Below are 16,888 nucleotides of genomic sequence, written 5' to 3'. Positions count from 1 at the left end.
TCTTTGGATCTCAACTTAACCATTTGTCACAGAGGGCTGGGGGGATGGCCCCCCTCGGCACCACCATCCCTCCCTCACCCCCGTGCTTTGGTCCAAACACTTACCGAGAGCTCTGGAAGGCCAGTTCACAGACACTCAGGGTTTTCAAAATAGCAGCATTCTTTCCTAAAGTATCTTCCCACCCTAGGATGCAGCCACGGGAGGGAAGTCGTCAGCGTTCACATCTCTGGCTCCCAGATCCAGCTTCAAAAGCTAATAAGCCTGTCTGCCTGCCCCTCTCTCTGAGGTCCCCGTGGTGGGAGAAGCCAAACCCAGACAGCGGAGGCTTCTGCGGGCCTAGGAGCAAGTCAGTTCAAGGCCAGGGTCTGCCTGAGGTTGCAGACCTCCCGGCGGCCTGGGTTCACCTCCTGGGTTGGTGTTGGGGCTGCTTAAAGGGTTAACATAGGCCACATAAAAATAGTTTTATCGGTAAGAATAAATACATTTTTCTTTTTTAATATGGACACATATTTTACAAAAGAGCCCCATAGCACTATGGGAAATTAAGATCCTTCTACAAAAAAGAAGATGTAACTCGGGTACAATAAAGCTCTAGTGTTCTAACGGATCCCGTCTGGACTGCCCGTGAGGTGTCAGGCACCCCGGAGGTGGTGGTGGGGGCAGTGGGGGGGGGGTGGCCACACACCCTCCTGTGGTTTCTCTGGCTTCTCTGCACTGATGACCAAGGTCAGGAGGGCCCAAGGCGGTGCCGCAGGAGGGGGGCTGCGACGCCGGCCACAATGGCAGGGAGGAGGCCCAGGGTGGGCTGGGGGCGGCAGGGTGCTGAGCTGCTGGTGGGGCCCGGCTCTTCCCGCTGCTGAAGCCGCTCTGAGAGCTGCAAGGCCGGCCCCGCGGTTCCAGGGCTGTGCGTGGGCTGCAGGGGCGGCGGGGGCGGTGAGGCGGCCGTGCTGGAGGGAGAGAGAAAGCAGGAAAACCGCGGAACGACCACTCAGTAGCCTCGTCCTGGGCTCTGGCCTGGGGTTCAGAGGCGACTTTAGGGAATCTACTTTCTTATAAAAAGGAGAAGGAGGTGGGGCTGGGCAGGGAAAGTGAGCTCCTGAAGCTGAAAGGCCCAAGTGCGACCACTCGGTATAGATCCTGGGGCAGAAAGAACCCAAGTGCCACAGAGGAGCTGGGTCTGGGGTCATGCTGGGGGAGTCAGCCTCTGTAGGCGCTCTCCTGCCACTATCCCCGCCCAGCCCAAAACAGACCGGAAACCAACCACATAGACAACCCCACCATCTCCTGCCCTCCTGATAACGTCTACCAGTTACTGAGGGTCTCTCTGGCCTCAGAACCAACCTTCACAGTGGATCTCATCACCCCCTTTCCCCAGATGGGAGGGCCAGGGTTCAGAAAGGCTAAATGGCACTGGGTCCCAGGAGAAAGCACTGCCTGGGCAGGAGCCCGGATCAGCCGCCGCCCTCTACACAAGCCCAGGGAGGTTGAGGGAAAGCTGTGATCCTTCATGAACTCATAAAAATAGAATCCAGTTTTGGAGGGAATGGGTGAGATTGTTGGCTCAAGAAAACCTATGAAAGGGAGAATGAAGGAGGGAGAGACAGAGAAATAAGGAGATTGAGTGCAGAACGAGCCTGCTGGCTGAGGACAGCGCCCAGTGTCGTGGGGAAGTGCAGGGTAGGACAGGGGCGAGGTGGGGTGGGTAAATGGCTCAAGCTCTGGGAAGAGAGAGAGAGAGCACATCATCAACAAAGAGAGGGCCAGGGACAGAGGGAGAGAGAGGACAAGGGCAGACAAGGACAGAGGTATAACCCAGAGAGGCCACAGGGGTAGAAGGCTCCAGGATGAAAAGAGAGTTGGAGTTCAGGGGCGCTGGGCCCCACTTGCTCTCGTGGAGCCCTGGATAGGGGAGGCAGATGGAGATGCAGACAGAGGACCTGACAAGTCCCATCACAGCAGATGTGCAAAGGACGGAGGGGAAACTGGGTAGGGGGCACACAGATGGGCCCCTGTCCAGGGCAGGGCCAGGAAGGCCTCCTGGAAGAGGTGACACAGCAGTCAGCCTGAAGACAGTCTACCTTGCATGTGACTGAGGGTGCCCCTAGTGGCCGGAGAAGTACTTACCCCAGCCTGTGGCAACTCTGAGCCAGCACCTAGTACACATCAACCCCTAATCCTTATGGCCACACTATAAGGCAGATCCAACTCTTATCCCCATTTTACTTAGGAAGAAACTGAGGCACCAAGAGGTTAAGTAACTTGCTCCAGGACTCACAAGGAGGCTGGGATCTGAACCAGGCACACAGAAAGTGCTTGCTAGCAGCTGAGGCACGGGCAGGAAGCTTGCCCCTCCCTGGGTGTCTGTGTGGTATGGGTAGCCTCCTCCATGTGGGATGCTGCCCTGTTTTCCAGTGCTTACTGCCCCTCCCCAGGAGGCTGTTCACTCGCTGGGCCCTCAGGTCATCCCCTGCTCTACCTTGGCCTGCACTTCCATGTGCCAGACACAAGGTCCCAATAATCGACCATAACCACTGTGAGCTCCGTCATCATTACCACTAAGCTCCGGCCCCACAGCCATCCGGGCCAGATGCCTCTCACACAGCCTGGCTCAGCCTGGGGTCACTGTGCACGCCCCTGCCTCCAAGCAGGCTGGGGCCTCTGCTCAGGAAGTGGGTGTCCAGATGCCCTCAGTCAAGAAGGTCCTCGCTCCTGGCCTGTCCCTCGTTCTCTACTCCTGGTTGTGCTCCAGCCACGAGAACCTGCCGCACCCTTACATGAGGTTCTTCTCCACTTGGCATCTATAGTGGTCATGAACTGTGTTCCTCTGTCTTTAGGAACTTCGAGAATAGCTAGGAGGAGAGGAGGGAGCGTGCCTGTGGAACAGAAGCAGGCAGACCAGGTGGCTCTGACTGCCCGCGATGACCCACAGCTCCTGGCAGAGGATGGCCCACCCTGTATCCACTGGCAGGGCACCGAGACCTCTCACACAGTTGGGGACCAGCCGATCTCACCTTTCCTGCCTCTGCTAGCATGCGCCACCCTGTCCAGTCACCCTGACTGTCGTGCTCCCTTGTCCCACCCACCTCTGAAGGCCTGGCTCAACGTCCCCTCCCTTGGAGGCCTCTCTGGTGGGTTCTCCACCCCTCGAGGCCTCCGGAGAGAGTTAAGGTCCCCACAAAACCTCGCGTGGGTCTCACTGCTGCTGCCGTGTCGCACACAGGTATCTATGTCTACAGAGGTGCTTGGATGGGCTCCCACGCGGGAAGGGCCCCGAGCAGCGCCCGACACGCTGGACGCACGACACGGCGTGGCTCTTTAGCATCGTATGTTCGTGTGTGTTGGTCCCTGAGAGCAGCGTCCTCCGTTTATGAAGCACTTCCTAGGAGCCTGCAGACGCTGCGATGCTGTACCCGTGTCACCTCATTATCCCCATTTCCAGGTTGACGGGACAGCCTGCAGGGGATCGGGATATGGAGGAGCAGCCGGTGGAGGGCACACGGGTCGGCATGCTGCTTCCTGCTGAGACCTGGAAAACCTGTGTGTGGAGGCTCGCCGGGGCGGGAGGAGGGAGGGCTTGGCTCCGGGAGGGTAGTGCCTGCACCTGTGCCACTACCTGAGCCCCTTCTCTCCCTTTCTCTTCTGATGAGAAAAGCTCCACACGCTATACAAAGGTTCCACGACGGTCCCTTCCCAGGGGCTGCCCTGTGCTTTCAGCCTGAGCAGCCAGGAGGCTAGGAGGCCCGGCCTCAAGAGGAGAGGCTTTGTGCCACCTGTGGTGCCCGGAGCGGGGGCCCAGGCAGGCTGCAGCCAGCCCCGCCATCAGAAGGAAGATAAGTAGGAGTTAGGAAAATTATGTCTCGCAAGGCGCCCAAAGGCATTTGCTTTTATACTTTGAAAAGCAAAGATGCACACTCCCCCTTGGAGCCTGAGCAGGGGGTTTTATTGCTTGGAAGGAGTCCCAAGGAAATGGGGTTGGGGGTGGAAAGCTCCTCCAAATACCCCCACCTCCCCGGCCCACTCTGCTCACAAAGCTCAGTCTCCTAGTCCAGATCCCCCTCCCCCCAACTCCAAGCTCCCAGGCCCAGGCAGGGGAAAACTGTCTCATGGCAAAGGGGCCTCGAAGCCAAACCAAACACCGAGGGCTCCCAGGCTCCGCAGACGGCTGGCACCAACGGGCTGAGTCTGCTCCGAGCCGACAGGGCCCCTTGCATGGGGAAGGGCCCCACTGCCTTGGGGAAGGCTGAAGCCCTGTTCAAGAATGCCATATGTCCCCGTCTGCTGTGTGACTTGGGGCAAGTCCTGTCATCTAGGTCTCAGTTTCTATGTGTGCAACGAAGGAGCAGGAACAGACCCATGCATTTTAAAATGTTTTCTAGTAGTAGAAACCAGAAGGGAGAGCTTAGGCAGAAGCTCAAGGTGTAAAGCACAGAGAAGGAGGGCTGCTGCTCGAGACAGTGTCAGCTGTCTGCCCACGGAGGCGCCTCCAGGGGGATTCCTGGAGGAGGCAGTCAATCTCTGCACCTAGAGGGTCTCCAAGAGCATCTGGTGCTGGGTTCTGGGGGTCTCCGTAGGCGGTGGCTTTCCTCCCAATGCAAAGGGTTACTAGCTATGCCCCGGGCGACCTTCTCGGAGGCTTCCAGGGACACAGAGTAGAGAGGGGGCTTGGGGTCCGGGTGACTGGTGGTCCTGCTGCCTGGGGGGTACAGCCCTCGATGTGGTCCAGCTGGAGGAGACCCCGCTGTCAGTGTGGTCTGGCCTCTGCCTCTTCGAGCCAAGTGGGTCAGAGGCCGGCAGAGATCTGTGGCAACAGGTTTCCCTGCAGCTCGATGTCCTGATGTCCAAGGCCCGTGCCCGCCTCCACGTCTTTGGCTTCACGGCCTTCTCTGCTGGGAATGGCCACATCCTCCCCATGGCCCCAGCTGTCCGATTCCTTCGCAGGCACAGGAACACTGACCGGGGCTCCAGGGCTTCTTCAGCCACACCGTGTTGGGGAGCTGTCCTCTGCCTGGCCGTGACCTGAAATTTTTCCTGCTCTTGTCCCCACCTGCTCTTGTCCCCACCAGCGTGGGGTTGGGTAACCAGCGTGTGCCCAGTGTGCTCCTGCTAAGTGGCAGGAGCAGCACCCACCCAGTGGCTCACTGAAGGCTTGTAGCAGAAGCCGAGCTAAGGGCCCCCAGGCAGCTCCTGCTGGGGAGGGGAGAGTGGCATCTGAGGCCAGCCCAAGAGTCCCACCAGCAGTTCTGGAGACCACGGTCACTGAGCGTCACAGGTGGCCTGGCGCCAGCTTACCACTCCATGGTATCCTGTTGTTTGCTTTCTAACCCTCAAAGCAAGCCCCGGGAAGGGCCGGGCTCTGAAGCCCATTCTGCCTGCATTTTGTCTGTGCGGTTGTTCACGGAGGTCCTGTTTCCCATTCCTCACGGGGTATCTTCCACCCGCGATCTCATGGCATCCCGGCCTCACACAGAGATGCCGGCCACGCAGGACCTTCCCAGGAGAAGGTCTGGCTTTGCCAGGAGAAGCTGGAGCTGGGGAGCCTGGGGCAGGATGGGCAGGCCGGGCGGAGGTGGACACGGTTCTCCCAGGGGCCTACAAGGCGGAACAATGTCTTTTCCCCTTCGAGGGGGCCCTGGGCACCTGCTCAAACCTCAGGGAAACTGAGGCCCAGAAGGATAATGATAGGGGTGTGTGTGTGTGTGTGTGTGTCCGGTATGGTGCACTCACAAGCCCTCTGGGTCTGTCCACACTGAGGCCTACCTGTGCCTTGCTTCCAGCCGCGCCCAGCACTTAGAAGGAGCTCTCTTTCCTGCACCTGCCTCCTCATGACTGTCTGTCCTGATGGCCCCACACTCTGCCCCCTTGTTTATCCAACCCTCCACCCTCATCGCATGCACACATAGCGCAGCTGTGGACAGGGAGAGCAGCAGAACTTGCATGACCTTCGGAGATGGTCAAGGCCCTACCTGCACAGAAGGAGAGACTGAGGATTGTCATGAGCCCCATATCGCACACAGACAGCATGGGAATGAGCCCTGCCCGGCTGCCCCCCTCCTGGCCCTCCGATGTGGGGGCTCCCTGAGAGTTCTGTACTGCCACTTCACAGCCATCTGCGGACACACGCCTGGCCCTTTCCATGGGTCCTCCTAAACCACCCTGTCAAGGGCTGCTGCTTCTCTAAACCTCCTCCACGGTGTTTCCGTCTCAGGGAATGAGGGCCAAGGGGAGGGTCTACAAACCCCCCATGAGGTCCCTGGTGGCCGGAGAAGTCCAACCTGGACCTGGTGCCCATGGCCTCCAGGCCTTTAAACCCAAGTGAGGGACTACAGCCCATGTGACTGTGCTGAGACGGGGGCGCCTGTGGGGGCTGTGGGATGTGGGGGAGGAGAGAAGGGACACAGCCAGTGTGGATGGAGGAGATGCTTGCCAGGCAACTGCGGGAGGGGCATTTGCATGGCCATGGGCAAATGTGACCTTTAGCGTCAGGCAGACCTGGGTGTGAGCTCTGACTTCACAGCCCCCTCGCTGTGTGGTCTTGGACACGTTACCTGACTTCGCTGGGCCTCAGTCTCCTTGTTTCACAAACAAAGCTTACTTCCCAGACTCCTGGCAGGACCCGGGGCACGAGTCTGCCTTTGGAGCTCAGCCAATGTCCCCTCGTGCCCACCCCTGGCAGAGAGAAAAGCAAGAACGAAGGCAGGAGGAGGGCCAGGCACAGCCCGCTGAGGGGCGGCACGCAGCCTGGCAAGGACAGGGCCCGCAGGAGCGGCAGCCTCCGGCCGGAGGAGAGGCCACGGCTCTGCGTCCAGGCTGTGCAGAAGGAAGCTGGCCTGGCCATGGCAGGGAGCACCAAATAATCCCAGGCTGCTGGGGGCAGTGTGCTTAGGCAGGGGGTGGGCAGGGGGGAGCAGGGAGAGGGGATGGATGTGGGGGAAGGAATACAAGAAAACCTGGGATGGAGTTACAGCTCCAAGGAAAATGGTTTTGTTAGAGAGGCTACAGATGGGCCTCAGGTTCCCCCTTGGGAGAGCTTGCCTCTGTTCCCTCTCAGAGGAGTGGAAATTTGGAAACCCTGGGCAGGTGGGGTGAGTCCTCTGGGAGTGAAAGTAGGGGGCCCTCACCTAAGCCTCTCAAAGAGCTCAGGGCCTGTTTCCCTGAGAAGCGTCGAGAACTCAAACAGGGTGCCCATCCATGGAAACGTCCTTCTCCAACCCCACCAGATGGAAGAAAGCTATTTAACCACAATTTACCTGTTAGGTTGGAGAAAGGGCTCCCTCTTGCCAAAGAAAAGCTATTTTCCTCTCCTGAAACCAGGCTCTGTGTTTCAGAGCTACATGTTGTGAAAAGGAAACCGTTTGGAGCCATTTGCCGAAATTTACCTTTCAGAAGTGGTTAGAGCCGGGGGTCCGCTGCTGGAGCTGACAGCCGGCCCCCATCACCTCATGGGCCAGGCCCACCCCGGGCTGGGTCTCTTGATTGCCCCAGGAGGCTGATGAGGGCCCCGAGTCCCCCTCCTGATGGGAGCTATCCATGGGCCGCCCGCGCCTCCACCGGCCCCACTCCTCTTGGCAGGCGGCAGGCCCTGCCCCGCATTGAGGAAGAGGCCCTCTGACAGCTGTCCGCCCGCACTCCCAGGTCGGAGGGGGAGGCCCACACGGGGCATGTGAGCCAAATATGTCACAGCTAATAGAGCTACAGTGGTGCCTCTGTCCCTGGCGGGGCGGGGGTGGGGGGCGGGCAGGCTGGCCGGGGCACCGCACATTTCCCAGTAACCCAAGTCAGATGCTCTGAAACCAAAGCCCAAAGGAGCAGTGGGCTCCACTCCTAGTTGCTGGAAGTCTTTGTAGAATAGCACACCTCTCACACTTTAGAAGAGCGGACTGGACTGTGTCATCCTTTTGTCATGGACTCAGACACCTGGCTGTAGGAGGACCATGAAGTTGACAGGGCTGGAGGCAGTCCCTGATGGCTTGTGTGACCCTGGACAGAGCCCTTTTCCCCCAGCCTGTAAATGCAGAACTAGGTCCATGTTCCCCAAAGCTGTGGAGAAGTCTCCCGAGTGCAACTTTAGCCTGAGGGCAGACACAGCACCCAGCTCCCCAGGCCCATGCGGTGCAGGGTCAGATTAGGAGGGCCACAGGGGCCTGGACATATGTTTGTTTACAGGTACCCCAGATGACTCTTCCTAGGGTGCAGAGGAAATCCTAGATGATGGTCTTTAGGGCTCAGGGGAGACTCCAAGTCTCCAAGGGCCCACTGCTGGGGCACGAGGGCCAGGGTTGGCTACCGCAGTGGAGAAGACTCTGACCTCCACTGACAGTCACTCCCTGGGGCATCCCAGGTGTTCTGGTGACACTGTTCACTACACATAGAGACTCTCACCCAAATGTGGAAGCTAGGGAGACTGTTCTGAACCTGCAGGCAGAAGTTGGGAGATGGCATCCTGGTTTCAGCAGGAGCTACAGTGACAGACAGGCTGAGAGGGTGGCACAGGGGCAGCAGGGGCACGCAGGCAGGGGACAGACAGGTACTACTAGCACAGTAGGATGATCTCTGCACCTGCCCATGCTCACTGGCATGCACCACGAATGCCATCTTCTCCTGAGAAGGAGCCCACAGCCATAAGGGCAGGGGTCAGCCCCTGCCATCTCTTTCTTGCAGAGTGGGACCCCCTGCTCCCTCCCTGACCGGGTGCTGGCCACTCAGACCTTCTGGGGAAAGGGAGCTCACAACCCTTCCATGGAGCCAGGCTGTGTTGTTCTCTCCTAGTGTCACAGTCTGGCCTGTGGGACAAACAGAGTCTGCTTTGTTCCCCAGCTGCATCCAGGTAAGCTAAAGGCAAAGCAGACTTTTGGCCAATACACCTTAGGTTTCTGTTTCCTTATCTTTAAAATGGAAAAAAGTGTACTTGCTCTCATTTTGAGACTAAAAATGAAAAATCAGATGTGCGCATGCTCTGTAAGCCCTACCGGATGAACAGTAAGAGGCTTTGTGAACGGGGGTGGGGGAGTGTCAAGCTCTCCCCAGAAGTTTCCACTCAAGTGCCCACCTGGCCCACTTCCTCTGAGCAGCACCCAGGGAGGAGAGGGGCTGTGGCCCTGGGGCAGGGGTGTGTGTGTGTGAGGCCGGCAGGAGAGGTGGCCAGCCCCGGACGGCCCGCCTCGTCCCCGCTCACCTGTCCTCGAGGCGAACCCACAGGTCATTGAACTGCCGTGGCCTCTGCTGCTTGTTCTGCCTCTTGTGCCACTTCTTCTGCCGCCCCAACTCCTCCAGCTGGCTGAGGCTGTCCGGGAGCAGGAGGTGTGGGGACAGGGCCGGGTCCTCCTCCTCAGGCGGGATGGTAGGTGTTGCCGAGGGCACTGCGGGGACGGCGGCAGCAGGGGTGGCTGGGGCCGGACTCGCCGAGGTCCTCTCGGGTGGGGGCTCAGGGCTCCTGGCGGCGGGGCTGGAAACGGGCAAGAGCACGTGAGGTGCACGTGTGGGGCTGTGTCACTCATGTGCAACAGGGAATGGCACCCAGTGGGAAGGTTGTCACCATAGGAGAAGAAGCTGGGTGCCCCTGCTGCACCCAGCAAGAGTATCTGGTGTTGAGAGATGGAACTCTGACTCCTTTCATTGAGGGAATCCAGGCGCTGGGCACTCTTCTAGGGATTGGGCAAGAACAGTCCAAACTGGGTTCCTGTCCATTCTGAGCTCGCACTTCGAAGCGGAAGATGGACAGTGAGGACGGCAGATGGTGAGAGCCCCTGAGGGGGGCAGGAGAGGAAGCATGGAGGTGGAGGGTGCTTGGCATGCAGGGGAGTCTGGCCACTGCCCGGTGATGTTTGAGCCCAGACTCTTGGGAGGGGAGGGTGTGAGCCGTGGGCAGGTCTCTGGGGGCATATCTGACCTTCGTCAGGGTCTTTCATTCCACAAACTCTGGCTGAGGGTCTTGAGGCAAGTGACTAACCACGCTGTGCCTCGTCCTCCTGCTCTGCAAAACGGGGATGCCACAGCCCGCGCTTCCTAGGGGCATCATGCGGATTTCATAAGTGAACCCGGGCAAAGCCCTTAGAACAGTGACTGGCTCACAGTTAGCAGCTGAAATGTTTTAGTAATGAACATGAGTTGTTAAGTATTATTAAATATTAACATGGTTGCTTGTGTCGTTCATCCAGCCACCCATACGTGCATTCATCATCTACTTCCTGAACACCTTTCCAGGGAGGGAGGACAGCGTTCAGCAGGTTAGAGCTCCAGCTAGAGGTACAGAGACGCGGGTTCACATCCTGCTCCGCAGCTGACAGGTTGTGTGGCCAAGGGCGGGCGCCGTGGTTGTCTCGGAGCAGCAGGGAGCCCACTTACTTCCTAAGCTTGTTGCGTGTATGAATGAACTGAGGTCCTAACACAGTGCCTGACCCATAACAAGCATTTCTTTAACGCTGGCCTGCCAGCAAAGGGACTTGGCCGTAGTGGGCACTGAAACACTGATTCGGCGTGTGGTCGTGGAATTCACATTCCATACAGCGCTACATACACAGGCTCCCAAAGCCCGGGAACATCGTCTGCTCCTCTCCATTTTATTCTTTCCTCTCTGGGGCCCGAAGGGACTTCCTCTGGAGGACATCGGGCCCTGGCAGAAGGCTGGACATGGCGTGGGGAACTATAAAGGTCCAGTGACACCCGAGGCAGCACACAACCTGTCCTCCTCCTCCAGTCCCGCATGCACGGTGGGGTGAAGGGCTTCTCCCTCCTTGAAGGAGAGAAGGCCATCGGCTCAGCCTGTCCGTCCCCAGCCCCCATGGCAAGCCCAGATTCCCAGGGTTCAGGAGATGCTGCAGCTGCTAGGGAGATAATTCAAAACAGGCGGACAAAAAGATGGTTCCAGGAAGCACCTGTGGCCGATGATGGCTTTTATTGTTGGGGCCTCCTCAGCATCCCGGCCCCTCACCCCACCCGCAGGATTTCAGCGTGTGCTGGAGGCTCAGCCTGAGAGCTCTCAGAGCAGGGCCGGGCAGGGGGGCGGGAGAGGCGGGGGGCCTTCCTCTACTGCCTGGGCTCTGAGATGAATAGGAGCAGAGGCAGCCTCCCCGGCCTGTCTGCCCACCATGCCTGGCCTGGACAGACACAATGAGCCTCGAATGAAGTCCTTGGGGCTGTGAAGGGGAGTGTGCGGAATGCCTTGTCCCCAAGGCTGCCTTGGGTCCTTTGCTCCTCCAGCACACCCCTGCGCTGGCCCAGGGCAGACTGCTTTGTGGTGCACTCAAATGTTCAGGAAGAACAGTGTCATGAGCCTGACTCAGATGATCAGAAGAGGAAGGAGTCCAATACGAGGGAGTTTTTAAGGTCCTCTAGAAGTGCCATGGAGACAGGGGTGAGCGTTGGCCCAGAGCTAGGAGACCAGAGGCTCAAAGCTCTGGAGGGCTAGGGGTCCAAACCTTATTTCTGCAGAGCAAGGAGCAAAGCCTCAGTCATTCCTGAGCAATCCCTGCCCCCAAGCCCACCTCTAGTCCCCAGAGAGGGGACAGGGAGTGGTTAGGAGTTTAGGGAGGGTCTAGAGCCAGACTGCCATTACCATGAGCTGTGTAGCCCTCTGCAAGTGACTTCACCTCTCTGGGTCTCCACTTCCTCACTTTTAAGGTGGGGATACTCTAGTTCCTAACTCATTGAGCTTTTGGGAGGATTTAATGAGCTAGAAACGCTAAGAGCCTGGTGTAGAGTGAACCATCGATAAATATTCACTATGATTGTTCAAGCTTCTTTCTGACTCTGGCTCATGTCACGTCAGAGACAGGGGCTGAAACTGCACTGTGGTCACCTTTGTTGTCTAGTGAAGAAGGTTCCGGCAATACGGTTGGGGTACAGGCTGCAGGGAACCCCCAAGTTTGAGGATGCTGTCATTGCCTCCCCCAGAGCTGCCCAGTGTGGGCTGACACCCTGTCATGCCTGCCCTGGCACTGTGGACCACAAGCGGCCCAGGGGACCCCCAACCTAGGGTAGGGACAGGGACCCCTCAGATGCCCAGTGATGGCTATTTGAGTGGAGAAGGTATGTCCTGATGGGAAAGTCAGGGGTAGGGGGGCACAGCCAAGAGGTGCGGTCAGAGGAAGGTGATGAACAGGTGTGGATGGGGCTGGGCATCCCCCGGTTCTCTAGGCAGCACCCCAGGTGTCCTGCAGAGTCCTTCCCCCCACCCCACCCCAACCAGGCTCTAAATCTTGAGCATCTCTCAGGATCTAACGCTCCTCCCATTCCCACTGCCCTGTCCCCCAACCTCACCTCCCAGTCTGTCAAGATTGCATGGCAGCTTCTTTCTCAGTCTCCTTACCTCCGGCCCAGCCCCTGCACTCCTGGCTACCTGGTCACAGCTGGTCCCTACGAGGCTTCTTCACAACTTGCCCCGCAAGCCGAGCAGGAGGACAGGGTGCAGCCCAGCCATGCCCCACAGGCTCCGGCGGGCTTCATGGTGGTGGCAGCAGGCCTGCCAGGCCCATACCCCCAGATGCCTGAGTTTCTCACCTGTGGATGGTCTGCCCTGCCGGTGTATGCTCCACCTCCAGCCCTGCCTGCCGAAGGACGTCAATGACTGTGTTGTTTCCCAGGAAATGACCTAGAACACATGAGACAGAGTGGACTCAGCCACATGCCAAGTCACCAGCGACTGGGGACCCCTCAGGCCAGGGACCACCTATACCCAAGATGGTACAGTGTGTCTGGATGTTGTCCCGGTGCCACCTTGGCATGGGTCCAAATCCTGGCTCTGCAGCTCACCCACCATATGTCCTCAGGCCCCAGTTTCTGTGGGCTCCCCCCTGTAAAGGGAATGATGGTAGCATTCCCTGCTGGGCTAGTGGGAGGAGTGCAGGAACAGTGGTTGGCGTTGTGGCAAAGGTCACAAGTGTTTCAAGTGGCCTCGCTGTGCCTCGTACCCCGAGGCTGATCCCAGACCCAGATGGTAATGACCTGCAACACAGTCTCCGTGCATAGGACCCAGGCTCCAGCTGTGGCCGCCACACAGTTTTATACCAGAAAAGTAAAGTGAATTCAGCCCATGTAAGACAAGCAACAGAAATGAGCAGCCAAAAGCGGTCATGCAAGGCCCAGCTTGGAGAAAACCTCCTCCAAGAAGCCCTCCAGCCCTCAACAGGTCTGTGGCTCATCTTCGTGAGTTCCACCAGCAGTTTGAGGGTCCATTCCTTAGCACGGGAGTGGGTTCTGCGTGTTCATGTCTGTCTCCCCCCCAGGCTCCACAGGGCAGAGACCTTCATGGATTCATTCGTTCACCTTCTATCCAGCCTCTGTGGACCACACATTACAATCCAGGCCCCGAGTGGCCCCAGAAAACTCACCAGATGTCAGATTCTGGGGAAGGAGAGAGCAACGCATGGTTGCAACGGCTGCAGGTCCAGCGGACAGTGGCGGGGGCACAGAAGGGGTCTAAATCCGGAGCCGAACACTGCCGAGGTGGCTCCTGCTGGGGGGGTGCTGGTATCCTCACCCCAACCCATTAAGCATTCATTCAACAAATGTTTACGGTGCACTTGCTCTGAGGCCAGCCCTGTGCTGGTGGCTCAGAACGCAGAGAGCCACAGCCCCAGATGAGCCCAGAAAACGCTCTCCTTCAGCAGGACGCGGGCATGAAGTCTGGGAACAGACAAGGCTCTCCCAGGTTCCGGTGAGGAAGAGTCCTCAGAAGGCTAAGTGATGGAAGTCAGCACCCTGGCCAGCCCCTCGTCCTCCCTGGGCCTCGGTCTCCCCACCTGTTAGATGTGGGCAGAGTGGTAGTGGCCCCTTGTCGCTTTTTAGCCCGTGTGCCTGCCCTGCAGCCCTACTCCCATGGACAGCACTTTCCCCTCAGCTCCCCATTCAGCCCAGAACCTGGGGGGAAATCCCTGTGCCATTAGTCTAATCGCCTGTGACAGGTGGTGACAGGTGGGAAGCCGGAAGGTCAGCACGCTGACAGCCCCGGGGAGGTCTGAAGAGAGCAGACAGTGGACAAGCTGGGTGGGATCGGAGAGACTCTGGCACAGAGGGGGTGAGGCGGGGACTACAGAGCGGTGGATGGAGGGTGGAGCCTACCCTCTCCGTCGCCCCCCTGCACACCTCTGGGCCGGCTTCTGCTCTCTTGTGCTGGCCCACCCCTGTCCCTGAAGTCCACCTTGGGATCACTGTGAGAGACCACTTATCTGGGAATGAGAGACCTGGTGTCTAGTCCAGGACCCGCCTCACCCGCTCTGAGACCTCAGGCAAATCCATTATGCTCAAATGCTCTTAATGTCTCTATACAAGGGAGGGATCCATGGGCTCCCCTGGCTCTCAGACTCTCAGGGGAAAGCTTCTGTTTGACCCCAGAGAACCCGACGAAAATGTATTCCCCCTCCCTCCCTTTCTTTACTGATTCAGTTCATTAATCTGACACGCACTGAGCGAGTGAATCTCTAGTGCTAGCCAGTGGTGAAGAGACAGGGGCCTGTTCCAGGCACTTGGTCTCAGAATCAAGGTCTTTTGATCGGGGCTAAGTACTATGCTGAGGGAAGCAAAACCTCAAGTCAGGGAAGACTTCCTGGAGGAGGCAGTGATAGCTGAAGGGTGGGATAAGAATTAACCAGGTGAGGACGAGAGTTGGGCATGGGGTGGAGGGGTGTTCCAGACAGGGGAAACAGCATATGGAAGGCCAGGGGATAACTGAGGCTCATTCGAGAAGCCGAGTGCAGAAGACACGCAGACAACACAGGCATGAACAGGCCCTCCCAGGACCCTGGGCTTCACCCAGTCCTGTTAAGGACGGAGACCCAATCTCCTGCCACGGCTATGCGTCTCCTGAGCCAAGTGGCTTCCTTGCCCCCAGCCCGTTTTCCTGAGTGTCAAACGGGCATGCATCCCTCCGGGGGCTGGTGAGGTCCTGATAAGGTAGGAGGAGTGACCATTCTTTGAAGAAGCCCAGCATGCACTCTTGAGTGATGAGCTAAGTTAGTCCTTGGGGGGACCACAGAGTTGTGCCCACTCTTGCCTGGCCCCCGAGTGTGATGGAGCTGGAAGGGAGCCTGGGCATGGTGGCCTTTGGCAAACGGGTTGCAGGAGCTCCCTGCCAGCAGTTCTTGGAATTTACTCCTGGCAGCAAAGGCCATTCCTTCCATGCCTCCATGGAGACCCTTTAAAGGCGAGGGCCTCCAGGCCCAGCAGTGGTCTGCTCGGAGGATTTCAAGAGCGACCAGGGAGAGCAGGCCGCCTCCAGCTGCATAGAAGCCGAGGTGAATATTTACCAAGCTGTGTGACCCACTCCGAGAGGAACATTCCTGATGCTGGGGGAGGCAGTGCTCAGAAGGGCCCAAGCCGTACAGAGCTCCAGCTGGATCCCGAGCGCTGCTTGACAGCGTTTCGGGGTCCAGTCAGTGCCCCATCCATGTCCTCAGCCTCAGCAGCTCCAGACCCTGAACAGAAGACTCCAGATACTTTGAGAAACTAGTTGGAAGCCATCAGCAATGATTTTTGCAAATCCCATCTTTACTTCTCTAAGCCACACCCACCATCACTTCCTTCTCTGCAAGGCAGAGACCAGAGTCTCCCGTTGCCTGCCCCCTACAAGAGGTAGCTCCTGCACAGCTCCAGGGGGCGCCCTCCCTGTGAACCACTGCCCCAGCATAACACACACCAGCCACCCATTTCTGAGCCTGTGCTCCCAGTGAGGGCCCAGCCCTTCCCTCTCTGGGCTTGGATTCATAGGACCCCACCACATGGCGCTGTCCTGCTTCTCTTTGTAGCCCTCTCACTGCACCGCGTCCCCCTTCTCCTGTCCAGTAAATGTGGGGGCCCCAGGAATCCTGTCCATAGCCTTCTTCTCCCCCACAATCTGTGGACAAATCATCCACATGATGGTTTCAATCACCATGCAGTGTGGACCACTCTGGAACTACTGTCCTCGCCCAGACCTGTCTGTCCTGCAGCCTACTGGACGTCTGTACCTGACAGCCTCCAGAGCCTACAAAACCCAGCTCACCCTCCCCTCCTGGGATGTTATCAATGATAACAACTGAGCTCTGTTATCCAACTCAGATGGGCTCTGGCTTGATTTTTCCTCGCCCTCCTCATCCAATGAGTGACCAGAGGCCCTCTGATTTCTCTATCCTATCCATGCTTGACCAGCTCAGGTCAGGTCCCCATCAGCTTCTGCCTGAGTCACTGCAGACATGGCATTCCTTGCTCTCTCTCTGCAGCTGGAATGATCTTCCCACCCACCCCACCCCCAGAGATGCCCCTGTCAGAATGCGTTCTCAACAAGCCATTTGAGAGGAGACTGAGTTTTTCGAGGGCAGGAGCCACGTCTGAGTCATCCTTGGCCTCAGGGCTAAGCCCAAGTCTGGCATACATCGGTGGCTTCATGAATGTTTGTTGAATGAATGAATGACAAAACCCGTTACTCCATATCCTTGCCCTGATCTCATCCTATCCCCAGGAGACCTGAGCTCACAGATCCCCTTCCCTTGTAGCCCCCACCCCGCCTCTTGGTGATGCTCCTGCAGATTCCACCAATCCCAGGAGCTCGCACCAGCCCGAGTCAGGGCTTGGTGCATGCTGTCCCCGGGAGGCTGGCAGACAGGGCCTAGGCTTGCCTCCAAGGTCACAAATCCCGAAAACATCACCACGCCCATCCTGAAACCTGCAGGGAAGGTGTGGAAAGTTTCCAAAGGGGTCCCAGTGTTGGGGCTTAGCCTGCGGGCTTGCCCAGGCTCCTGGGGTCTCCTGGCCACTGCTCGGCTGCTCCTTCCAGCCCTGACAGCTGTTTCCTGGCCAGCTCTCTGCAGGAAGGCCGGTCCCATTTCATCTGCTGAGGCTACATGGATGAGGAGAGGAGGGAAGGGAGGCAGGACAGTGAGGGGTGGGGCACGCAGAGCGACAGAGACAGAGAGGAGAC

The 16,888-nt window shown here is 58.2% G+C and overlaps 1 protein-coding gene across 1 annotated transcript in view; it reads right to left on the bottom strand.

Annotated features, from left to right (window-relative positions):
- Positions 1–464: 464 nt before the first annotated feature.
- TRABD2B (TraB domain containing 2B) overlaps positions 465–16,888 on the bottom strand; it is a gene marked incomplete at its 5' end in the record, with an annotated part of 201,161 nt that continues 184,737 nt past the window's right edge. Inside the window, 3 exons of the mRNA XM_080801705.1 lie at positions 465–947; positions 9,173–9,442; positions 12,496–12,586. Coding sequence (XP_080657831.1) covers positions 728–947; positions 9,173–9,442; positions 12,496–12,586 — 581 coding nt within the window. The 3' untranslated portion in view covers positions 465–727. The remainder of the gene's footprint in view (positions 948–9,172; positions 9,443–12,495; positions 12,587–16,888) is intronic.

Source organism: Martes martes, assembly GCF_963455335.1.
Source record: "Martes martes genome assembly, chromosome: 4".
NCBI lineage: Eukaryota > Metazoa > Chordata > Mammalia > Carnivora > Mustelidae > Martes > Martes martes.
The sequence above is the reverse complement of the archived record's forward strand: the minus strand, read 5'-3'. Positions and strand labels throughout refer to the sequence as shown.